The following is a 26,809-nucleotide window of genomic DNA, read 5'->3' as shown; positions in this document are numbered from 1 at the left end:
AATTTAATTCTGTGATTGAAAACTGAAGTAACTACTGCTGAAAATGTGGCTTTGCAGTGTCACATGACCCTTCAGAAATCATTTTAGTATGTATAATATGGTGCTCAAGAAGCATTCCTTCTCATTATCAGTGTTAAAATATAGTTGTGTTGTATTTTTTGTGAAGTGATGCTTCTTTTTAGGATTATTTGATGAATAGAAAGTTCTGATGAAAGAAAAGTTTTGTAACCTTATAAATGTAACTTTTGATCAATTTAATGTTTGTTTTTTTTCTAAACAAAACTATCTGACCCCAAACTTTTGAATGGTAGTGGATATTACATAAGCTTCTAATAATCTAATGGACTATTACTTAAAAAAAAAACAAATATATTTTTCTTCTTATTTTAACTGGATATGAACCAAAAAGTAATATTACATAAGGTTGAGTTAAAATCAAGATATTCAAAACAGTGATAGAATTTAAATATGACTGGATGCATGACATTTGAAGTCATTGTACAATAGATGATAAATGCTCACTTGCACAGTCATCATGGTGTAACAGCACATCAGTTGAATTCTATATGTTAATGTGGCAAGTTCTGATGTGTTTTGGCACCCGTAAACTACCTACAGTCACTCTGCGCTTAAATCAGACAGCTTTGGCGTGGCATGCCAGAACTAAATAATTTCCATTAAAATAAAAAAGCTGTCTACACAGATTTGTACACATATTTATAGTGTCAAGCCATTAAATGGACAGACTGGGCTGATAAAAAAATGTTAAAGCATACATATAATGTAAACATTAGGTCTACATATAATATTCACATATGTAGTTCATAGGGGACATAATGTATTACCCCTACAGTTACAGCATGAAATTATATTTTATATTATATATGTATCTCCCAATTCAGACTCTATTAACCACAATTGTGTGTTTATATCACAATTCTGGGGGGGGGAAATATTTTATATCTACCAATTCTTATTATTCTGAAGATACAAACTCTGAATTGTGAGGGGAAAAAACTCAGAATTGTGGAGATATAAACTCGAAATTACCTTTTTTAATGTTTTATTCCGTGGCTTCCATAGACTGCTTACTGCAGAACTGTCATTTTCTGTCACCATGTAGGCTCCGCCCACAAAACACATCATCTGTGTTTTGCAAACACCCAAGTGATCTATTCTACCATCACACTACCCATCTCTGTTTATGCCCCTCGAACTTCTCGGTTTGAGAACCTCTTTTCTGATCTATGTTTTGCTGCTGGTTATCTTCTTTGTAGTGTCTCGCATACATCCATTGAATAACATTTATCTCGAACTGAGGAAATTATGATTTATCGCTCTCACAACGTTATTCACAAGCCTCAGTGTTTAGGATCAGGCCTCTGTCTGTCTGTATCTGTCTGTCTGTCTGTCTGTCTGTCTGTTGACGGCTCATCTCTGTCCTGCACAGATCACCCAGGTTTACACGCAGACCGACTGAAGTGAACGAGCTTGTGAGCAGGTTGAGGTAACAGATGGACAGGCATGATGGGCCGCTCTCACTGCATGTGTGTGCAGCTCAGAGCAGAGCAGCATTCCAGAGCCCATACATAGATGAGAAAACATACAGAAAAGCTTTGCTAGGCATGACCTTTAACTAATCAGACGGGATTGTCTAAAGTCTAGTTTGCTTTTAAAATATTAAACAACCAAAGTTTGCTTCAGGTAGCTTTTGAGGAGGGTTTATTTGAAATGGATTATGGCACAATAATATACCAGTGCAGTGATCTTCATGAACGACTGTGCAAAATATGCCAGCAAAATCACATTGTGTTGATCAGAATTTCTGTCCGTCCAAAGGTAAATGTGGCTTTTGGCTGACTGCTTGGATGCCATTTATTACCTATTTTCCTATTTTCAGTGCACAAATAGCTAATTTATGTGAATGAATGGATGGCAAATTATTTCTTTTTTATGTTTTTTTTTTAATTATTATTATTAATTGATGGTTACACTTGCAGTCTTTATCTTCATTATTTATTATGTTTTATTTACTGACATCTTTTTGCTGTTTTACTTAATTATTTTCCTACATGAATCTTTCCCTCCTCCATATAGCAGCTCTCAAATCTTAGTTGGACTTATATTACGTTCCATTCCTCACATATAATATCAAATATTCTATATTGGGTGAACAATTATTTTCAATAACCTGTAAAACTCCTCAACATGCCACACACATCTAAGTTTGACACATTTTTTTCCCCCTCTTGTCCTTGTTTTTCGTTCTTACCATTTCTTTCTTTGTTCCACCCCATCAGATCCCCATTCCCTGATTACCATAAACTGAATGAGGATGGAGAGCTGTGGTTGGTTTATGAAGGGTTAAAGGAAACAAACAGGTTAAAGAGCAGAGAGATGAGAGCATGTAGAAATGTCTGAGCGCTCAGCTTTCTCATCTCTCCATTCTCCGTTTTTAGACTGATTTTGGTCTCTCAGCTTTCTAAAGACATAATCATCTAACATTTTGCTGTTTATTCTTCCCTAAACAATAGTGTGTTCAGACTGTTCTCCTTAACATACAGTATGAGTAGTGCTTCATTGTATCAAAACCTGCAAGAACTCTTTGTAGTGTTAATACAGGACTAACCAAAATTAAATTGGGTTGCAAAATTCTTATTTTAAAACAGCATGTAGCCATAAAAAAGATTTTATAAAAATATAAGTAAAATTGATTTCTAGAGTTGATTTCTAGAGTTGAATGCTGATTACTCGCTGCACCGCTGCACCGCAAGAAAGAATGGGCAGGTTTCTTAGCCTTAGTTGGGAATGGTTCACTCAAACATTAAAGTTGGCCATTATTTATATTATGCCATAACATCTTGTTCTGGATGTTCTTCCGAACCTTTATGACGGTTCATAGCGACCATGTCTGTCAAGTTCCAAAAAGGACACAAAAGTACCATAAAACTAGTCTTTACAGCTTGTGCGCAATATTCCAAATCTTCTGAAGTTATACGATAGCATTGTGTGAGAACCAGGTGGATATATAATTATTCACTGAAAATCTTCACCTCCACTCTCAGATCTCATTTACTTTCAGCATATTCTAATAGGTGTTTCTCTTTTAGTTATAGCACATTTTCTTTTTGTATTTTCAAACCTGGTGTATCACATCAGCACTAGGGTTTTTATTGTTAACCAAGGGTGCATTTACATGACAATGATGTACTAAAAATAGAAACGTTTTTCCTTTGTGTTTTTCGCGTACAGACGACAACATTGACAAAACGATCCCCTCAAAGTAGTTTTTTTAGAAAATTACTAAAACCGCTGTAATTTGCTGCCAGGCCAGTAGTTGGCAATGTCACTTTGTAAAGAAACACTACACCTATAGACTGAACATGTAACTACGCATGTGCTTGACATCACCGTTTTCACAAATGTATGTTTTTGTTGTTCAATTTTTGCACATTCAAACCCATTTTCAAAAATGTGCCTTTTCAGGCCAAGGCAACATTTCTAATTTTAATTTAGTTTAATGTGATGTACTAAAATAACTAAAGCTAAAACTGAAATAAAAATTATATGGACATATATAAAAAAATAAATAAAAAAAATTTAACTAAAATATAAAAATAAAACAATTCAAAATATAAAAAAACTATAGTAGTATCTCAAAGATATAGCATAACACTGATCAGCACAATATTTTAAAATTGAAACAAGAAGATTAGCAGTGAATAAGGACAATTTCAATCTGATTCTCAACCAATGTTATCTATTATATGACTTCAGATGACCTGGAAATATAGCGTACAAATTTCATATACTACTTGTATGGTGCACTGTCATTGCGCTGCAAAAAAGTTCTTCAGAATTTCTCCTTGCAGGTTTAAAATGAGTATAACTAAATAATGACAACATTTTCATCTTTGGATGAACTATTCCTTAAACACTTTGATCTCAAAACAGAAGCTAATGCTTCTCTCTCTCTCTCTCTCTCTCTCTCTCTCTCTCTCTCTCTCTCTCTCTCTCTCTCTCTCTCTCTCTCTCTCTCTCTCTCTCTCTCTCTCTCCATCTATATAGGTTGTTGGAGTCTCAGTTGCAGGCTCAGCGTCGGTCTCATGACAATGAGGTGGAGGTTTTGCGTGGAGAGCTGCAGAGTGTTAAAGAGGAAAATAACCGTCAGCAGCAGCTTTTGGCTCAGAATCTACAGCTTCCTCCAGAGGCTCGAATCGAGGCCAGTCTACAACACGAGATCACGCGCCTCACCAACGAGAACCTGGTCAGTATAAACACTATCCTGACATTTCCCTATACCAGAGCTTCTCCACCTCCAGCCAGACACACTATCCACTTCTTAAAAATCAAATTGTTTTTCCTACTATTGAACAAATAATAATTTAACTTAGTCGTCTCCCCCCCATAAATATAAGTTGATTAGTTGAAAGGAGTATAGTAATAGACAGTTAGTTTAAGTGTTATCACCTCACCTATTTTTCATAATATTAAACTGGTGTATATTAATAGACTAATATTAATCCCAGTTGGTTTTATTAATGATGTCACATTCAAGATATGCAGCCTGTAAAACTTGTTCTTGGCCCTTAATGCATCTCAGTATATTAAAAGGTTGTTTGAAGTTTATAATTGTTAGCCCTCAGCAGAAAGCAATTTAAAATCTAAGTTTATTTTCTTAATTTCTGGTAAAATTTAAAGACCCCATGAGATCATGAATGTAGTTTTGTGGTATTTACTCTATGCATATTAGATTTCAGCTCATCTGTATGCTAGTGTTCCCTTTCGTTCAGTCACTAAGAGTTACGTCAGTGAATGACAAAATGGGGGTTTCGCTTAGAAGCCTATCACCTTCGAGTTCTAGAAAACGAGCCAATGTCAAAACAATGCCATGGGTCTGCGGAATTTGCATTGCGCAACTCCGCCCCACCGCATGGGTATAAAAGGAGCAGCGTGGCAATCTTGCATCATGTTTTTGCTTCGGAGCTAAGAGTTACGTCCCCCTGCCACAACCGCTGTACCGCTGGAACAGCTGAGAGTTCAGTCTCGGCTCCTCATGTAACATGATGCGAGACTGCCACGCTGCATAGTTGCGCTATGCAAATTCCGCAGACCCATGGCATTGTTTTGCCATTGGCTCGTTTTCTAGAACTCAAAGGTGATAGCCTTCTAAGCGAAACCCCCATTTCGTCATTCACTGACGTAACGTCTCCGTTCCCTCCTCAGGGAACGAGGGTTACAAATGTAACCGATACATTCTCCTGTAAGTTGAAAAAATTTACCTTTAGGAGATATGCACGGTTTGCAAAGATATGCAAAGTTTATTCAAGGGTATAGATGTTTTTCCCCTACCATCAGCGATTAGCATTAGTGACAAATTGGACATTGATAAATGTGGCATCTGAAAACAGTCTTCATTTAAATATCTCGCCCCTATAAATTCACGGTTCAGAAGCCTTGCCCTTCGAGTGTATGACATGGAGAAATGTAACCCAGCCAAGAAGAGGACCTTCTCTGACCTGGAGATTGAAACTTTGACCTCACAAGTTGAATCGAACTAGCTTGGGTTATTTGGCAGCTTGAAAAGCGGAATAAAATTAAGTTTGGAGCGAGATCACTTCTGCGATCAACCGTGTTGAATCGAACACCAGCTGAGGTTTGAATATTTAACTGACTGATATTTCTCAAGAAATATTACCCCTAATTAATTAAATGATTATTAATGTTTCACTATTACATATAAATGATTATATAAGTATTTAATATAAGAGAATACTTTATTATACATATACAGTATGTTATGGATAGGCTGTATGGCACACTGTCAATACAACATTTTACCATTGGCAACTCATTTTTAAATGATGAATATGATTCCAGACAAAATACTCTCATAACAATTCTCCGCCAGATACTGTGCTGCCCACAAGTTCATGCTAACTAAAACACTTGCATGCACGAGTTGAAACCTGACGTTCGAGCCACTGTTCACATCCATTTTGATAAATGCCAAGTTTTGCGTGGAAACGATCTTACGCCCAATTTTCTGTTGCATGTTTGTTTTCGTAAATGAGGGCCTGTAAGAGCACAATTACCTGTCATTTTATTTACCAATTGTGGTTGATGCTCCATGTGTCCAGCCATTTCTACTCATTTTACAGGGAAATGCACTGCAATACAGCAGTGTGACAGTTAAACACGTAGTGAATCATTTGTCAGGGCTCAGATTTATTGGTTTTGATTAGTCAATATGGTTACACTTTATTTTGATGGTCCACTTTAGACATTCTAAGTAACTTTGCAACGACGTCACTTCACTCTTGTTTGAGTATTAGTAGACTGTAGTAGACTGTTAGGTTAGGGTTCAGGTTAGTAGAATAAGTTGACTTTGCTTATTCTACTAATCCTATTAGAGTGAAAGTAGAACAGACAAGCAAACACATGTACACATAACATTTACAATATTACATACTGAGACTTAACAACATGTAGTTGCAAAGTAACTTATAGTCAGTAGAATGTCTGTTGAAGGACCATCAAAATAAAGCAGATATTAAGCAGAGAGTCTACTAATACTCTAATGAGAGTTAGTTGACATGTAGTTGCAGAGTTACTTATAGTTATTAGAATGTCTAAAGTGGACCATCGAAATAAAGTGTTATCACAAATATTGCGTCCCCCGTCAGGTTAACATGTTTGCCGGAAAAAAATGGCAGAAATTAGACAAAAATACAAGCTGTTGCTAATAATTCAGCAAACGATTGAATTAGCATTTATTATTGCAATCACAAGATCACAGAATCCTTTTTTTTTTATTATTATTATTATTGTTATTACTGAATAAGAATTTCCCTCCCCCTAATCACCTGCCACCAGATAGCAGTAGTGTTGACTGTGTTGTCCTGTTTCAATAGAAAGGCCGCCATTGTAAATAAGAACTTGTTCTTAATGACTTGCCTGTAAAAATAAAGGTTAAATAAAAAAAATAAAAAATAAAAGAACATCATCACAGGACAGAAAACTGCCTTTGTTAAACCATTTTATGGGGTCTTTAATTAATAGCTTGACAAGGGTGGACTGCAGATTTAACTTAGGCTGAAACTTTTGATAGGCTGAAAGGATATTTAGGGGAGAGTGGAGTAGAATGTGTCTGTGGGTAAGCTGTGTCGCCAAATACATATATAGCATACATATATGATATACTGTATTATACATGTTGGTGTTGGGTATAAAACATTGACTAATTATTAGCCATGAATTATTAAAAGAATAATTCTTCCCAAATGGTAGCTATGGGGTAAAATGTGTCAGATATATTGGACAATAGACTCTAAACACATCATTTTTGGGTCATGTACAGATGAATGTGAGTATCAAGTGGTATTTGCATTGAAAAGACAGTTCAGATATCCTGCTGCTCAATCTTTTGTTTCATGTGATTCTAAATGATTTCAGATTTACTCACTCATGAAACCGTGGAGTGTGATTTTGGTTTCAGTGCTGTACTGTGCACCTGCATCAGGTGTTTAAGGGCTCATCTGATGTGGAGATGTTTCATTCACAGGAGCTTCACTCTGATGATCCAAAGGAGTATAAAGCCTACAGAATCAGCATGTTACGCAGGATGGTTGTATGTAGGATTGTGTGTGTGTGTGTGTGCATGTATCTGAACACTAACTGAAACTAGCGTGTGTTGCACAGAATCTGAGCTGCGTTGAACTCTAACTGTGTGTTTAACCCACAGCAGTGTGAATCAACACACTTTTTAATGTTTTCTTTTTAATATATAATATATTTTAATGTTTCTCTCTTGTAAGTGAATCTCACAAAAATGACACCACATCATAAAAAAATTATTATATTTTTTTCAAAATATGCTTTTTTCATTAAGCAAAATATTTATTTTTTATTTTTCCCTTTTTTGGGGGATGGGGTGAAAAGTGACATTTATTTGTGAGATTCACCCATCTTTGTTTCTATTTTTCTCTCTGTTTAATGAGTTGCATGGACAGATGAAAGACAGAGCTGATATCTTCAGATTGTTGCAGAACTGAAAGATGCTCGTTTGACCTGCTTTGTCCCGATTCACTAAAATAAACCCTATTTTTCACTCTGCTGCCAAAGAGTTGCCATAAGCTGCTACAGTTGTCTGATGATGATGATGGTGATGATGATGATGATGATGTCTCTCTGATGACAGGATCTCATGGAGCAGCTGGAGAAACAGGATAAGACCGTCCGCAAGCTTAAGAAACAGCTCAAAGTCTTTGCAAAGAAGATCAATGACCTGGAAGGTATGTGTCACAGGCTGTGTTTAGAGACCCTGTTCAGAAATCATCTGTCAGATCCCGTGTCATTATTTATACTATATTAATAGTATGTAAATTCATGAATAGTATAGCGTCATATTTATTTAGCATTGAAATGTTGCCTACCTGTCTATAGTTCATATTTCAACATGTTTCTGTCGATTTCATACATTTGAATCTGGCACCAGTTCAGCTAGTACAATATGAAGATTATGCAACAATAACACGCTTACTAATATAAGTGTGAATATATTTATTATCTTAATAATCTTTATCTTCAAATCGCGTTCTTCTTCTGAGGTAAATCCAAGGTAAACTCACACTTTTTACGAAAATCACAACATTTTGTTTTTATTATGAGTGTACACAAATAAAAGTAGACATTTAACAGTTTTGAATCATATATGACACTTGTATGACAAATATCGACAGAGTTATTTGAGTCTCTTTCGCACTGATAAGAAAAAAAGTGAGGCTATCGCGCCGGCGCGATAACACTAAGTGTTAAATCTACATGATATGAGCCTTAATGTTTGTGTGTGGATGTTTGTCTGTTTTGTAGGCGGGCAGATGGATGTGTCTCCAGGACAGACGACCGATGAGCCTGTTCATCCAGTGAACATTCCACGCAGGGAGAAAGATTTCCAGGGAATGCTGGAATACAAGAAAGAGGATGAACTCAAACTGGTCAAAAATCTCATACTTGGTAAGACACTTAGGGCCAGATTTAATTAACATAAGACTGCAAAACACCATAAAAGGGCAGATGTGAGTGGAAAGTAATGCTGGTGATATATTGACAGTGCACAAATTTTAGAACACAGACGAAGCCAGATCAATTCCATTATGACCAACGCAATCTACCAAAATCAGCGCAAATTAGCATTGGGTCACAGACAAACGCAAAAATAACGTGGTTTCGCAAACCATATGTTGGGATAACGTAGCGCCACTGGAAATCCAATAAATGAACACGGGTGGAGAATATTCTCTCCCTTCTATCACCTCTCTGTTCTCTACAGTGCCTCCTCCTAGAAGCAACTATTGCAGCCATATAAAGTGCAAAATGGATTTGGGGCATTAAATAATCTCACAAATACCAGTAAATTGACTACCGCTAACCTTAGTAAATCACACTGCACGATTTTTTTTTTTAAATACTCTCCTCCCATAAATTTTTCTTCTGAATGGGAAACTCCTCAAAAAAGCATATGCAATAAGGTTTGGAATCTTTCACTGCACGTCTTTGGTCAATTTTGAAAGTATTTTTTAACGCTAAAAGAGGGTTTGCGCTGGCGTTAGTAAAAACTGCAAATATAATGCTCTATTTCGACGGTCCACTTTAGACATTCTACTAAGTAACTTTGCAACTACATGTCAATTAACTTTCATTACAGTAGTAGTAGACTGTAGTAGATTTTTAGATATTAAGTTTCAGGTTTGTAGAATACGTTGAAATGTAGTTGGAAAGTTACTTATAGTCAGTAGAATGTCTGTTGCGGGGACCATGAAAATAATGCGTTAGCAGATATTAAATGGATAGTCCCCCAAAATTTTTAATTCTGACATCACCTGTTCTGTACTCTCCATTGAAAGCTACACAACTACCACTTTGACGCTTCAAAAAGTTCATAAAGAGATCGTAAAACTAATCCATATGAATGAACAGATTAAATTTAGTAATTTAGACATTTTAAAATTAAATTTCACAAATAAATGAATTTCACATATACATTTATTCAAGCAGAGTCTACTAATACTCTAATGAAAGTTAGTTGACATGTACATGCAAAGTTACTTCTAGTTAGTAGAATGTCCAAAGTGGACCATCAAAATAAAGTTACGAATAAATCTATTAAATAATTTTTATTACTATTTTAATAAAATACTTTCGATTAATGAATTAATTAATTTTATTTGATCTATTTTATTATTAATAATATTATTATTATTACATTTTTTTGTTTTTGTCCTCTAAAAAGTATTAACATCTAAACTTAAAGTTCAAGTTCAAGTTCGATTCCAGCTTACATGATTTCCATTCCATGCTACACTCTTTTAAAGAAAACTGGTAAAGGGCCTTAATAAAAATAGCCTTAATGAAATGAAATGAAAAAATTATAATAAAATAAAAGTGCTCCATTAAACTCTGATCTGTGCACGTGTGATTTTTGTCAGAGCTGAAGCCTCGTGGTGTGGCAGTGAATCTGATACCAGGTCTGCCGGCATACATCCTCTTCATGTGTCTGCGCCATGCCGACTACGTTAATGATGACCAGAAAGTCCGATCTCTTCTCACCTCTGTCATCAACAGCATCAAGAAGATTCTCAAGGTCTCGACACACACCATTCACATTTATAATGCTAAAACGGACACTTCTTTTTACAATAGTATTAAAAGGCAGAATGACTCTGTTTTCCTTTATCACTGCAAACTAGAACTGTTTTGCTTTTTCTACAGAAAAGAGGTGACGACTTTGAGACTGTTTCCTTCTGGTTGTCCAACACGTGTCGTTTCCTGCACTGCTTGAAACAGTACAGTGGCGATGAGGTGAGATCACACTCAAGACACACATGAACTTCCGGTCTCGCTCTGGCCTGCTCACACTGCAAATGTTTTGGAGTTATTTGCACAAGTAAATAGATATCATACTTATTGTCACTCTCAAACTCTAGAAGGTTGACAGTGAACCATATAAATAGTTTAGCAAATCTGTCTTAAACAAGAAACATGGAGACCAAGAATGAATTTATCCCATTTCTTGTTAGCTATTTAAATTTTTTTTACCAAACTAACGTAACTGAAGACATATCCAGCTGTTGAAATATAGAGTAAAAAAATATATAATATATATTATATTCACTACAGAAATGTGGATTTATTCATATGTTTTTGCCCTTGAAGCCCTTTTCTGGGAACCCTGAATCTCAGTTTGTATAAGCAAGATGTGGTTATTCACAACGCTTTTCACAAATTCACTTTCGAACAATTCTGCATGTCAAGAACATGTTCATGTCACATTTCACTCCAAAATCAAACTAAAAAAATAAGAAATTACATTTGAAAAATAACATGAAGATATTTCATGAAGATTTTCATGACACTCCTCCCAAATTCTTGTAAATGTAATGCAAAATATGTCATTCTCATTTCCGTAATGTATACAAATATAAACTATTATATATTGTGGTAGTATTTGTTGTACTGCCTTTAATATATATTCTGATTTAAAACATATTAATATAAAGGAAAAATTCATGTATTACATGAGCATCTAATGAGAATCACTACTAATGATAATGATGAAAGATAAGTACATAATAACAGGGTTTCTGCGGGTATTAAAAAAGTCTCAAAAGAATCTTAAATCCAAGCAGAAAGTCTTAAATTAATAAAGTCATGGCATTAAATGTTTTTCAATACAACTATTTAAACATCTATAAAAAACATTTACTTGAGATGCAATTGTAAAATTAAGTCTTGAAAAATTAAACAAAATTAAGTGAGTTTATGTGAAGATCAAGAACAAATATCTGTCAATGAGTTATCAACACTTCCCTTTGAAATAAGTTATTTTTTCTCAGCCCATTGGCTGATATTTCTTATTGTTTTAATCATAAACTAACTTCATTTTGATTATTTTTTACAGAAAACAGGACTTCATATTTTATGTAATTTTGTATCTCCAGTTATTGCATCTTGATTTAAGAATCATTTAGACAATTTTAACTGGAAAACAAGCCAAAAATACTGAGGAAGAACATCACTTTTTTTTTTGCAGTGCTATCAGAAGTTATGTTCGTATTCTAGTGATTAGAATCAGAGCGATTCAAGCTACTTTTTTTGTACAATGAATTAAAAAGTAATATATGAAAGAGTAATATATAAAAAGTAAGATATATATGTTGGAAGTTGTATTGTCAAACTCTGAAGTTGCTAATACAGCTCATTGTGTTTCTCCCCAGACATTTACATTTAAAGAACATCAATTCTCTTTACTTGGTCTTAAAAAGGACTTTAAAAATCTTAAATTTACCTGCATAAAGTCTGAATGAACAGTATGCATTACAGTAATGAGAAAAAAAATCATAATGGTGTTTAATCACAAACTGCTTGGCATGTCTTGGAAAAATAATGTAAATCCATTGTTCTAAAGGTGTGTGAATAGTGTATATTGTCTCTGCAGTGTATTTGTGCACACAGTTTCTTGTTGCTTAAACAGAATCAACACTTTCTTCTCCTTCTCTCTCCAGCAATTCATGAAGCATAACTCCCCTAAACAGAACGATCACTGTCTCTCCAACTTTGACCTGGCCGAGTACCGGCAGGTTTTGAGCGATCTGGCCATTCAGATCTACCAACAGCTCATCAAGTCTATGGAGAACATCCTGCAGCCCATGATCGGTGAGCACGTGACCTCTGGGTGTCTTTCTTTCGATCTGTATCGCTCTTTCTCTCTCCCTCTGTATTTATCCCTCTGTCTGTTGTTGCTCTCGCCAGTCTCTGGCATGCTGGAACATGAAACAATCCAGGGCGTTTCCGGGGTGAAGCCCACGGGTCTCCGTAAGAGGACATCGAGTATCGCCGACGAGGGCACGTACACGTTGGACTCCATCATCCGCCAGCTCAATTCCTTCCACTCCATCATGTGTCAGCACGGGACCGACCCGGAGCTCATCAAACAGGTGGTCAAGCAGCAGTTCTACATCATCGGAGCCGTTACTCTCAACAACCTGCTGCTGCGTAAAGACATGTGCTCCTGGAGCAAGGGCATGCAGATCAGGTGCGGGCAAATAACGTCTAGATGTTTGCAGAACAGTGCAAATATATATGCAGACCAGAGCATGTGAGCGGAGTGGAGCGGGAGCGAGCGGGGAGCGTGAGCGGGCGGATCTTGGACAGAGCGCAGAGCGGCAATTTCAAAAGGACGGAGCGTCGCCCTATTTCCCGCTCCAATTCCGCTCCGCTCACGCCACGCATCAGTCAAAAAATGCGCCATGAAGAATACAAAACATATATAGGCATAGCCTAAGTCGCACTGGACTATAAGTCGCATATTTAGAAATTTATTAAAAAAAAAAATAAAAAAAAATGTTACAGATGGGACAGTTCTCCGTTACGGACGTGAGCGCTCTGACAGCGGCACTAAAAGACTGCTTTAAAACTTTCACTGAGACCTCAAACAGAAAGCACAAAGCCTGTCTTTAAATTTAATTTCGTTTTGTATTAATTGTATCTTAATTTTGATCAGTGTTTCATCAACCATTATTGTCTGGATTTAATAAATAAGTAAATATATTAGAAAATAGATAATCACGACACGAAGGCGCCGGCGGGTGAACCTGGAGTTTGTCTCATAAATGAACCGAAACTCAGCGTAGGCCTATAGCCTACTTGCCTGACAGACCTGAGACATAGGCTATATATAAAGCTTGAAATGTCTACTTTTAAACAGAACAATTCAAAACGAAAGAAAACAGACTGCTCTCTTATGTAATCCGTATGTGCATTTCTCTCTGGGGCGTTCAATACTGCGAAGATCGCGAGTCATCTTTCCAGCCGACACAGACATAAAAAAAATGGTTTATTAGTAAACAATTAAAATGTCTCCTGCTATATTTTACATATACATAATCATTCATTTTGCCGGTTCGTTGTGACAGCTTTTAGGTGCGTTATTGGCAGTGCCACCCAGGCCTACATGTTACATGAACGCATCAGCACCGAAAACATGGAGATTTTTTTCTTTTGAGGGCATTTTGTTTGTGTTCAGACTTTCTCAGTTGTCTTTAGGCGAGATGTTAGAGGACGCTGCTAATAAAGTTGCTAGTATATGGCCTACACATATTGGATTCACGTTTATTATTATAGGCTATTTAAAAAAAATACCCCATTTTTTATGCCGTTCGTATCATTTTATTTTGTTGTAGCCTATTTATCCGCCACACCTTGGCCGGTCCGTGAAAATATTGTCTGATATTAAACCGGTCCGTGACGCAAAAAAGGTTGGGGACCGCTACAAGTGATATACATGTAGATTTTTTTCCTTTTTTTGAGCGAGCGGGGGGCGATTTGAGTGGAGCGCGAAGCAAACTGCGTTGAGCGCTGAGCGAAAATGAGCGGAGCGGCCTGATGTAGCTTTGAGCGGGGGAGCGGAGGGGTGAACAGTTCAGTGAGCGATGAGCGGAGATTCTAACCGCTCCACTCCGCTCATATGCTCTGATGCAGACCAGATTAACATACAGTGGCTGCCAAATAGTGTTGGAATTATTAGTCATTAATCAATACCAATAATTCTTCATAATTCTTGAAACCATAGTGAAAAATAAGGCCTTAAAACATGCTGCTTCATTTAAAAAATATTATAATAATCATTCAATTTAAATCACAAAATAAAAGTTAAAGGGATAGTTCACCCAAAAATGAAAATTCGGTCATTTACTCGCCCTCAAGTTGATCCAAACCTGTATGAATTTCTATCTTCTGCTAAACACAAAAGAAGATATTTTAAAGAATGTTGGTAACCAAACAGTTGATGGACACCATTGACTTCTATAATATATATTTTCTTTATTAATTATAGTATAAATATTATAGTATATCAATATTATTATCGATCAGTATGCACATGAGATTTACAATACCATTCATAAGTTTGGATTCAGTAAGAATTTTTTTTTAAAGAAATTAATACTTTTATTCAGCGAGGATGTATAGATCAAAAGTGACAGTAAAGACTTTTTTTTTTATTATTACAAAAATGCTGTTCTTTTAAACTTTCTATTCAGCGATGAACCCTGGAAAAAAACAACGTTTTCTCAAAAATATTAAGCAACTCAGCTGTTCTCAGTAGTGATGATGATGATGATGATGATGATGATAATAATAATGATAATAATAATAAATGTGTGTAGAGCACCAAATCAACATACTGGAATGATTTTAACAGTGAAACCTGGAGTAATGGCTGCTGACAACAGAGGAATACTAGTTATTTTAAATTGTAATATTTCATAGTATTTCATAGCCTTGGTGAGCATAAACATAACTTTAAAAAACTTTTACCGACCACAATTGTTTTTAAGCGGTGGTGTAGATTACATTAAATATATAAGTAGCATAGGCAAGATTAGCTCAGAAATTCAGTTGTTGGACATATTTGAATTTATTTCCAGTAATATAGTCTCTGGTACAAGGGTTAATGTGTGTGTGTGTTCAGGTATAACGTGAGTCAGCTGGAGGAGTGGCTGAGAGATAAGAATCTCATGACATGCGGCGCAAAAGAGACGCTGGAGCCGCTGATTCAGGCCGCACAACTACTGCAGGTGAAGAAGAAAACCGATGAGGATGCCGAGGCAATCTGCTCCATGTGTAACGCCCTCTCTACAGCACAGGTAACACACACTCCAGACGGTCTCTTTCTATACATTATGATTCATTTCCCTGATCATTTTAGAGATTTATGCCATTTCTTTTGCGCAAGTAGATTTAATATCACCTTGATGAAGCCTATAATATAGGCTTCATCAAGGTGATATGAAATCTACTTGCTATGCTATAAATGGACTTTTTCAAATGACTAATATTATTAGTTATTTGAAAAAGTCCATTTATAGCATAGATTTTTCAGGCAAACAAAACAAAACGACCCACTAAATCATTAAAAAGAATACACATTACAATACATTCAAGGATCACATTTTTATAGCAGCAGTTCCCAATGTGCAAAACTTTCTGGGCAATATTTTTGTTTTAAAAATAGATAAAACAGTATTTATTTATTTGTTTGTTTGTTTGTTTTTGCTTGTTTGTTTATTATTTAAATTCAGTGCGATGAATCCAAATGAAATGGACGACAATGCAAAAAATGCTTTTCTTACTTAGTCTTGTTTCCAGTTGAAATATCAAAAAATTCTTAAATCAAGAAGCATTTACTAGATAAGTAAAATGGCATAAGAAATTCTATCTTGTTTTCTGATTTAAAATAATCAAAATTAATTGAGTTTTTTGCTTAAAACAAGCAAAATTATCTGCCAAGGGGGAAAGAAAAATAATCTTGTTTTCCATTTTAATTAAGTTTTTTTTCTTTCTTTTTTTCTTATCTCATTGGTAGACAATTTTGCTTGTTTTAAGCAAAAACTTAAATAAATAATTTGTTATTTTACTTATCTAGTAATGCTTCTTGATTTAAGAATTCTTAGATATTTCGACTGGAAACGAGACAAAAATACTGTGTAAGAAAAGCATTTTTTGCAGCGTAATATTTATGCTTGTATTGCCTAATTTGTTTTTATTTATTTTGGCCTGCTTTACTGTGGTAATGTTTTACAGATTTTTTTAATGTGTGTCAGAATAACACAGATTATGCTGAATATTTCTTCCTATCTCATATTTTTTACCGTCAACATGTCCCTTTAGGGGTTCTGTAGTTTTACATTTTTTTTGGTTGTACATGGTTGACTGACCGAAACAATCTTTTGTTCTTTTTTGGAAGCCTACTTTTGGATTTGTTTGGTCATGCAACTGCTCATAAATATTTTTCTCTCATGTTTTTTGCTTACCACAACCTGACACACACACACACACAAACACACACAACCTCATCATTTCTTATTTTCTATCCAGATCGTGAAGGTGCTGAACTTGTATACGCCTGTCAATGCATTTGAAGAGCGTGTGTCAGTATTGTTCATAAGAACAATACAGGTATGTTTCAAAAATTCAACCTCATACTAGATCTTGTGCTGTTTAAGTCATTATATCATTTTATTGATTTTTGAATGCTTCTACTTGTGTGTTTCCTCTGACAGACGCGCTTACGGGATCGAAAGGAGTCGCCTCAGCTGCTGATGGACACCAAAGTCATCTACCCCGTGACTTTCCCCTTTAACCCCTCCTCTCTGGCCCTGGAAACCATTCAGATCCCCGGCAGCCTCAATCTGGCCTTCCTCACTCGCGTGTAGACCTGTCAATCACCTCACCTCAGCCAATCACACGGCAGGAACAGGGAGCCAAAATATATAAATAAATAAATAAATAAATAAATAATTGTTATAGGTAAATAAGCCACATAATTAAAGAGAATGCAATTTAGACCATGTCACCAAATCCCTCTTTTTGCTCTTCTTCATCTCTTTTGTTTATTCCTTAAAAGGGTGAATCTTGCAAAAACCTGTTTTACTTAAAGAAAATTAAGCCCATCTTTATACCATTAAGTTTTTGGACATTGTGATGCTATTTTAATGATAATTAAGCACTCCACAAATTCTCATTGCTTTATTGCAAAAAAAAATCTCTTATTATTGTGAAAATAAATAAAATTATTCAGATTGTAAAGTATTTGCTGGCATATGCTGAATCAAATAAATAATTGGAACTCACTGGAATGCAGTAAAAAAAAAAAAAAAAAAAAATATATATATATATATATATATATATATATTATTAATGAGTAACATTGAGGATAGTGTGAATAACAGAAATGCTCAAAACTGAATGTCCACAAACATTACAGTAAAGAAAATATGGGCAGAAATATCCATGACAACAGTCACAATACAACAAAAAAAAAAAAAAAATGTTTTTTACATTGTTTATATTTATTACAAAACAATGTTTTTAAAAAATGGGCTTCATTTACTTCATTCTTTTGATTGTGGAACCTGGATATATTTTTTTTTTTGTGAGATTCACCTGGAACATTTCAGAGATGTTTCGCTTATTGAAAGTAAGAATGAAGGTCAAAATAACTCATTCTAACACTAATGCCTTTTCAGACCACTGTCACAACCAGAATATGTTTCCCGGGGCTAAATAATCTTATACATATATAAATATATATGAAAGTGTATGATGCTAGGATATTTTATTTATTGCTTTATCCCTATCATTTTTATTTATTTTTCTCAGATGCTAGCTAACCTGGATATCCAGTTGTGAAACATACTGTAGTCCTCTGCTCTCATCCATATCAGATAAATAACCTAGACCTTGGATCTCAGCTGACTTCATTAGCGTAGATTATTATTGGTTAGTAATTGTGTGGTGATTAGCTAATAGGTAGTCATGTCTGGTGAAAACTGGTGAAAAGAAAACTTAGAATCCATACACAGTCCTCGAGCTGATCTCTTACTCAAGAGCTTCCTCAAGTTTACATCTCTGATCTTCAGGAATCATTTCCAAAGAGATGGTACAGTCCAGACCCAGTGCATGATGGGATTGTTTGGGTTTGCATCATACTGACCTGCTCTGTCAGCATCGTACATATCAAGAGCCTGAGGTCCTTGTTTTACAGGTTTTTTATCAGAGCTAGAGTTAGTTCAGGTGGGATCTAGACTCCTGAATGAGGTTTAATAAGGGTTCAGATGGTTTGGGCCCTCCACCGTTATATGCATGGGTGAATCTCATGAAGAAATGTCCCGGTGAAATATATAATATAAAAAATGACTAAATAGATTTGCACAAATAATTTTAGGAGCCAATTTTAGGAACATTATGATTGCATTTTTTTTTTTTTGACAAGCAAATTTCCCCCAAATAGTCCCATATATATATATATATATATATATATATATATATATATATATATATATATATATCATGAACTTGCATACATTGTAGAAATGTAATAAAATATCATCCTATCTCACCAACAAGTGTATTTTATTAAAATAATATAAATTCAGTACATTATCATGATCTATACTTGTCTACTTTAAAATATAAATATCATTATTTATTATTTTACAGTACAGTAATGAGAATGTGTTGGATAAATAAGCTTAAATAGGCAAAAAAAATCTTATTGTCTGTATACTGTATATATACAGTAATATTCAATTTTTTTATTATTATTATTATTATTTTTATTTATTTTTTGTATGAAATAAGACAAATAAGAAAACGTCATGATATTTTTCATGAGATTCACAAAGGCCCAAAAACACACTGGATATCGTTTACAGAACTAAAGAAACCCCAAACTAATGACTCTCAAGACATGAAGATGTTTATCAAAAACCTGCTGTTATTTATTTCAGTATTATGCGTTTTTAAAAGTTAGAAACAGCTGTTGTTTTTCTGGCATGTGCTGTTGGATGAGTTAATATATATGGACATGTTTTTTTTCGTTGTTCTGTTTTGTTTGTTTGTCCTTTGTGTTCATGTCTGACAGGATATCAGTATTATCTTGAATGTGTCAGGCAGCTTTTATTGAAAAGCTGTTTGTTTTGATCTTTGATCTGTAACTCCTGAAATTGAAGTGTAGTACACATTAGTACAGCCATGCTTTGCTTTCCATCACCCACACACACACAAACACACTATTATATTACATTACATTATTTCAGTGTTTTGGGGTCAGAAAATGATGCATGTGGATACATGTTTCTGCTCTGTACTGCATGGGTTTCAGCTTTGAAATCTTCCACACTAGTTCAGTGTGTTATTGGCCATTAACACACAGCTTTGGACCTAAAAAGAGAATCTGATGTCATTTCACTGTAGTGCGCTGGGATTTTATCATGCCATGCCTTACTGTAGTTACAGTCCTTCCTGTATCAAGCAAAGCTTGTGTGTGTGTGTGTGTGTGTGTGTGTGTGTGTGTGTGTGTGTGTGTGTGTGTGTGTGTGTGTGTGTGTGTGTGTGTGTGTGTGTGTGTGTGTGTGTGTGTGTGTGTGTGTGTGTGTGTGTGTGTGTGTGTGTGTGTGTGTGTGTGTGTGTGTGTGAGAGTGCGTATGTGCATACATCACAGTGCAAAACTAATTTCCGTAAACAAGTATTTTTGTGTTATTTTCCAGTGAGATTTTTTTTGTACTGCTTTTTTTGTTTGTTTTTGCATTGTATCAAGTTCAGCATTCAGCATGAGTGCACAGAATCATTCAGGAGTTTTATGATCATGGGACCATTGTGTGTGTGACCTTTTTGAGCTTTTTTTATTATTATTGTTATTTGTTCAGTTCTTATGGAACACAAATAAAAATGTGGAAGATTTACAAATGCAATTTGATAAAAATGCATATCACTTCAAATGGAAAATTATCAAATTGTACTGGAACACAAACAAATGAAAATGTAAAAAATCATTGAATGTTGATGTGTTTGTTCATGGTTCTATTTACTGTCATATTTTAGATGAAGCCTTACCTCTGAGTGGACAACATGTCAATGTAAACGTTGTTTCTCTGTCAAGTTTCATATTCTATTCATTTGCTTTATTTAAATTTGTGAAGTATAAACCCATAATATTCTCTTAAAACATTAAATTGCACATCTTAAAAAATCTTATCACACTGATCCAACAGCCCTGCTTCAGTCTTTCCTCAGCTCTGAGTTCTAAGTGGTTTGTAAAAAAATAAAAAATAAATAAAAAACAACATTCACATGACAACAGCCAGTCCACAGTCTGATGCTCAGTTTAGTGTCATGATCAGCCTGCTCTCATGCTTGTATAAAGACAGCTTATACAGACATTAATAGTTGCTGTAGTAATGCAGATCAGTTCAACATATCATATCTCATATGTTTGCTTCTCGTTCAACTTGTTCAGATGGCAGATTGAGGTTTTTTGGGGGGAATGTCTCTTACCAGAGAGTTTGTAGTCCCTGTAGCTGTAATTATTTCATGTGTTCATCAATGCAATTTCATGAGGTGATATACTAATGTCAAAAGCTGTTCAAGTCAAATAAATGAATTCAGCACTACCTGAATGTTTTCTTTTTAATTACATTATGATGCATTTAAAGGTAGGCCTACACTTTAACTTTTTTTTTTTGTTGTTCAAATACAGTCAATACATCATAAAACTTTTTTTTCAAAACAAAGATTAAGGCCTTGGACCTGTGCATGTGTGGATACTCGCGCTAACGCACACACGTTCATGTACACAAACAAACTAGTTTGAGTATTACAGGCTTTCTTTTTCACAGAGTTTAATTTTATCATCAGATCAATGAGGCCTACGATCAATCGGATTCAAAATTAAATAATAATAATTGAAAGATTAACGAAAAACAAGTTGACAAAATGAATGAATTAAATTTTTGGTGATAATATAGCATAACGAGATTTATAGCCTAAACTTCTTCTATTTTTTTGTAGGCCTGGAACACCACGTGTGATTTTGTGCCATTTTGTACAAAATAAAAGCATTTCAAAACAAACTTCCAGGTTAGACATTAAAAGCATACTAGTTTGATAAACAGGGCAATTTTGTTGAATATTGACAAAATTATCCACAAATGTTTTTTTTTTTTCATGGTGCATAATATGCTCAGATCAGCGTGACCTATGATCGTTCAATTTTAAAATAAGAAATACAAAACCTGTAATAACTGAAAGAAAACAAGTTGACAAAAAGATTGAATCCAATATTTGGTATACATTAATTAACATTAACATTATTAACTAACATTAACAATGAGCAATTATTTGTTTGTACTGTAGTTATTCTTTGTAAAAAAAAAAAATGCAACTGTTTATGTTAGCTCAGGTCCATTAAATATGAACAGATGCAATATTTGATTTGAATAAAACATTAGTAGCCTAAATGTTGAAATTAACATTGTTAAAATTTCCTGATTGGTCTGAAGGAGGAACGCAAAAGCAAAAATAGATGCTGGTGAATGAATGTGCAAGAGCATGAAACCACCCTGACTCCAGCCCCAGAATTGTTTCATAAAAATAACCCAAATAACCACATCATGTTTCACAATAGAAAATAGTCTTTCTTTACAAAATCAAGCAAAACTACCAACAAGCTTAAAATATACTTAAAATAAAAGTATACAAAAGTACAGCAAAATAAGCTAACTCCCTAGCTAAACAGGAGAAAGCGTGCCCTTGGTCAGGGAGTAAAACAGGCAGCAATGGGACGAGTCGTGGGAGGCAAACAGGTCTACCTGCACGTCCCCAAACTGATCTCAAATCAGCTCCAGGGAGAGGCTGAAGCTGTGAGAGCTCGTCGGCTGCACAGTTCAGGTCTCCCGGGATATAAATTGTCTCGAAGCGACCTCAGATGCTTCTGACTCCATAGGAGGAGGTGGTGAGTGAGTTGCGACATACGGCGGGATTGTAGACCACCTTGTCGGTTGATGTACGCTACTGTCGCAGTATTGTCTGATCGGACTAGTACGTGCTGGTTCTTGAGCAACGCATGGAAGCGGTGCAGAGCGAGACGTACTGCCAGCAACTCAAGGCAATTGACATGCCAAAGGCGCTGGGGTCCTGTCCAGGAGCCCACGGCAGCATGTCCATTGCACATGGCACCCCAGCCCGTGGTGACAACAACATGCCTGAAAACTCGTTCTAAGGGCACTCCGGCCCGTAAAAAGCTGAGGTTTGACCACGGGGTGAAGGTCTGATGGCAGGTCAGAGTAACTGGTACTTGGAGCGTGCCATGTTGCCATGTCCACCTCGGGACTCGATCGCGAAGCCAGAGCTGAAGCGGTCTCATATGAAGCAGTCCGAGCGGCGTTACTGCGGCTGCGGATGCCATATGCCCCAGGAGCCTCTGCAATAACTTCAGTGGAACCGAACTCTTGCCCTTGAATTGTCTCAGGCAAGTCAGCAGTGACTGCGCGTGCTCACTCGTAAGCTGCGCACACATGGCGACGAGTCGATTTCTATACCGGCAAAAGAGATCCTCTGCACGGGGCAAAGTTTGCTCTTCTCCCAGTTGACCCGAAGGCCCATGAGCTGTACAGCCGACGAGCTCTCACGGCTTCAGCCTCTCCATGGAGCTGATTTGAGATCAGTTCGGGGACGTGCAGGTAGACCTGTTTGCCTCCCACGACTCGTCCCATTGCTACCTGTTTTACTCCCTGACCAAGGGCACGCTTTCTCCTGTTTAGCTAGGGAGTTAGCTTATCTTGCTGTACTTTTGTATACTTTTATTTTAAGTATATTTTAAGCTTGTTGGTAGTTTTGCTTGATTTTGTAAAGAAAGACTATTTTCTATTGTGAAACATGATGTGGTTATTTGGGTTATTTTTATGAAAGTCCCTGTATTCGCAAACCTGGTCTTGAGAGTGAGCTAGGATCAGCCAGTTGTCGAGATAATTCAGGATGCGAACCCCATGTTGCCGTAGCGGCACAAGGGCTGCCTCGACGACCTTCGTGAAGACGCAAAGAGACAGGGCTAGACCGAATGGGAGAACCGCGAACTGATATGCCCACCCCTCAAAAGCAAACCGTAGGAACGGTCTGTGTCGAGGAAGAATGGAGACATGAAAGTAGGTGTCCTTCAGGTCGATCGCTGCAAACCAATCCTGTGGGCGCACGCATTCGAGAATGCATTTGGCCGTGAGTATCTTGAACGGAAGCCTGTGAAGGGATCAGTTCAAGACGCGCAGGTCCAGGATTGGCCGTAACTCACCGGTTTTCTTCGGTACAATGAAGTAGGGGCTGTAGAACCCGGACCTCATTTCGGCTGGAGGGACAATCTCGACAAGGTAGCGACCTCCGTACGCATGACAGAGGCATTGCCACCCACCATAGTGTAACAGACTCCCCGGAAACGGGGAGGAGATTGTGCGAACTGAATCGCATAGCCGAGCCTGATGGTTCTCTCGACCCAGCGGGACAGGTTGGGAAGCTCTAGCCAGGCTCCCAAGAACTGAACCAGCCGGGTCATGGGAACCACAGACGTACCCTTGTGGGGCAGCGAAGCGGAATGACCGGCCCGGACGTGGGCGGCGTAGTGACCCGGTGTGGGGACACAGTCATTTGTCGCGTCCTAACAGAGGAGGCCAGGGAAGGACCAGCGTTCCACGGGGGCCTGCTCTGACAGAGGTCTAGCGAGAAAAAAGGGGGGAAGGAGTGGTCCTGCTACCAGCTCCTGAGAAGAACAGAGCCCTAACTCCAAGCTGCCCGTTTCAGGAGTGCTGCTTAGCTTGGCGTTTGGCCGGCTAAAGGGCGGAGATGCAGGGAGGCGGCCTCGGCAGGAAGCAGACTAAGGAAACCGCACGTACGGATGGCGGTCGGTGCAGAAGGCCTCAGTCTGCTTCTGGGGGGGTCGAAGACTGTTGGGCGCAGTCCTCAAACACACTGCCGAAGAGCCCAGCCTGGGACATGGGGAAGCTGAGAAAACGAGTTCCCAGACACCCTCACATCAACCTGGCTGAGCCCATTCCTGGACCACACTTGTGGACATCACCTGGCCCAGGAATCACGCAGGTACCGATGTCGCCCATAGATACCCCTTTTCCACCAAGGCAGAGCTGGTGCTGGTTCGGAGCCAGAGCCTAGTTTCAAATCGGTTCTTTGTTTTTCCACCGCCAAAGCACCAGCCACAAAACTGGTTCTTAAGTAGCACCAAATCATTGCAGGGTCTAGAACGGAGCCAAGAAAGAACCGCTTGCGTCAGAGGCTGGGGGCGGGGTTACCGTGGCCAACAAGACTGAAGAGAAACTTGTGACCGCCATTTTTAAATAGCAGCTAGTCGAGCTAATAGCAGCTCGATTATAATATCCGTCTATGTAAGTTACGGCGAGCTGCACGAACGCGTTGGATTCGCCGTATTTGGATGCCGATTTATTTTCGCAAACCCATGAGCATCCATAGTAACGCAACGTCTATTATTGTTGATGCCTTGTTCGAGATGCATCGGAGCAGCATGGACCGATCAGAGCTGCGGGAGTGTTTGGAGATCATACGACTCCTTGTGCTTTTTGATCGCTTTCGCAGTGCTTTGATTTCATGTGCTTGATCGTTCTGCGAGAAGCCGATGCATCTCGAACAAGTCTGGTGTGTTTGTGTTTGGCGCTGCCGCACTAGCGTTGCTGGGCAACATGATACGTATGCAGTGACGTAAGATATAGCTCTGTTGTGGCTCTCTGGCCGGTGGAAACGCAAACCGGTCCGTCAGTCGAACCAACTCCGAACTGGCAATAGCTCTAGCTCTGAACCAGCACCCGGTTCTTGTTGGTGGAAAAGGGGTAAGAGAGTGGTCAGTAGTGTGCGTGGCAGATCGACCAGCCCGGACATGGGAGGCATAGTGTCCCTGCGTGGGGGCGTGGTTGAGTTTCCGCATTCTGTCAGTGTTGGCCAGGGAAGGACCAGCGTTCCACGGTGAGAACATACAGACCATGATCGCCGCACCAACGAGGGCAGTGAAGGCGGAGGACGCCCGCGGGCCGTGATAAGTCACGGGAACTCTGGCAACCCGGAGGCGTCCTGATGCCACTCCAACCGATGCTTTCAGCTGCCCGGGAAAGCATGGCCGTCAGCTCCACGGTTTGCGATGAGGAGGGGGGCGTGGCCCGAGGAATGATTCATTGGTTATTGTGCCACAGATCACCCTGGCCACCAGCCAAAGTATCCCCTCTCGAGGAAGAGATAGATTGGGGTGTGGCAGAGGGGACTCTACCCACACGGAGATCGTTGAGTCTCGATCTAAACATCGCAATGGTCATGTTCCCGCAAAGAAAACAGCGCTGCCGTTAGGCAGATGAATCACACACCCACATCCAGAAAACACACGGACAAGCCGTCTTGAAAAAGACGTGCCACGTGCAGCTCTTTTAGAGAGAGGAAAAAGCTCAGCAGAGTGCTGAAGCGCCCAGGGAGAAGCACACACACTGTCGGCAGATCACTGCACAGACCAGCAGCAGGCAATGTGATCTTGTTGGAACGCGCCGTTGCACCAACACACTGGAGAGCCGCTCATCTCGTAGAGTGAAGATAATTCAGAATGGCTTGTGGAGTGAAGAAAACTCTTGGCTCCGAAGCGAAAACATAACTGCATGTTGCCGGCGTACTTCCTTATATACCCACGAGGTGGGGTGGAGTTACGCTATGCAAATTCCGCAGACCTCGGAAGGTGATAGGCTTTCTAAGCGAAACCCCATTCGTCGTCACGACGTAGCTCGTAGTGACGACGAAAAGGAACAAGTTTTATTATGTATATAGCAAACAGGGGATCTCTAGCTAGTGTTACAACTCATTTGTATTTGTATTTGACATTGACTCACATAATCTCTGATTGTGAAGTACACATCCAGTTCGGTTTTATTTGTAGTATACAAATGTAGCTACCATGTATTAAAATTTGAGAGATCTAGCAGAAACAACCACTGAGTTACTGATGGTCATTTGTAGTATAGTTGCAAGTAAAGAGAAAACCCTAGATGCAAGTTTTTTGCAAGTAATGCAAGTGATGCAAGTAATTTTTTTACTCAAAGATCGCTTCTTTTAAACTTAAAGTACACTTAAATATAAATATATATATACACTACCGTTCAAAGGTCAGTACGATTTTTTTATGTTTTTAAAAGAAGTATCTTCTGCTCACCAAGGCTGCATTTATTTGATAAAAAACAACACTGTAAAAAAAAATTACATCCCCCAAGTCAAAAATTTCAAGTGACCGATAACATCTAAATTTTTCAATTAGTCTGACGTATTATTTCTCATTGAGCCAATGTTAACAGACTATTGCAACAAGAATTTCGCTTGGGCCAATTGAAAAATTTAGATGTTATCGGTCACTTGAAATTTTTGA

At 37.7% G+C, this 26,809-nt stretch overlaps 1 protein-coding gene across 4 annotated transcripts in view; it reads left to right on the top strand.

The window, feature by feature from the left end:
- myo5aa (myosin VAa) overlaps positions 1-20,684 on the top strand; it is a 108,358-nt gene extending 87,674 nt beyond the window's left edge. The window contains exons 30-42 of one of the 4 annotated variants that reach the window (XM_082182843.1): positions 1,451-1,507; positions 2,301-2,381; positions 4,069-4,267; positions 7,565-7,630; positions 8,201-8,294; positions 8,872-9,015; positions 10,488-10,642; positions 10,771-10,860; positions 12,564-12,714; positions 12,811-13,093; positions 15,530-15,704; positions 16,936-17,016; positions 17,121-20,684. In XM_082182843.1, the coding sequence (XP_082038969.1) occupies positions 1,451-1,507; positions 2,301-2,381; positions 4,069-4,267; positions 7,565-7,630; positions 8,201-8,294; positions 8,872-9,015; positions 10,488-10,642; positions 10,771-10,860; positions 12,564-12,714; positions 12,811-13,093; positions 15,530-15,704; positions 16,936-17,016; positions 17,121-17,273 (1,729 nt within the window). In that variant the 3' untranslated portion in view covers positions 17,274-20,684. The remainder of the gene's footprint in view (positions 1-1,450; positions 1,508-2,300; positions 2,382-4,068; positions 4,268-7,564; positions 7,631-8,200; positions 8,295-8,871; positions 9,016-10,487; positions 10,643-10,770; positions 10,861-12,563; positions 12,715-12,810; positions 13,094-15,529; positions 15,705-16,935; positions 17,017-17,120) is intronic. The other 3 variants (XM_082182844.1, XM_082182845.1, XM_082182846.1) reach the window with 3 other exon arrangements.
- Positions 20,685-26,809: the final 6,125 nt, after the last annotated feature.

Source organism: Leuciscus leuciscus (genome assembly GCF_965113295.1).
Source record: "Leuciscus leuciscus genome assembly, chromosome: 10".
NCBI lineage: Eukaryota > Metazoa > Chordata > Actinopteri > Cypriniformes > Leuciscidae > Leuciscus > Leuciscus leuciscus.
The sequence above is the reverse complement of the archived record's forward strand: the minus strand, read 5'-3'. Positions and strand labels throughout refer to the sequence as shown.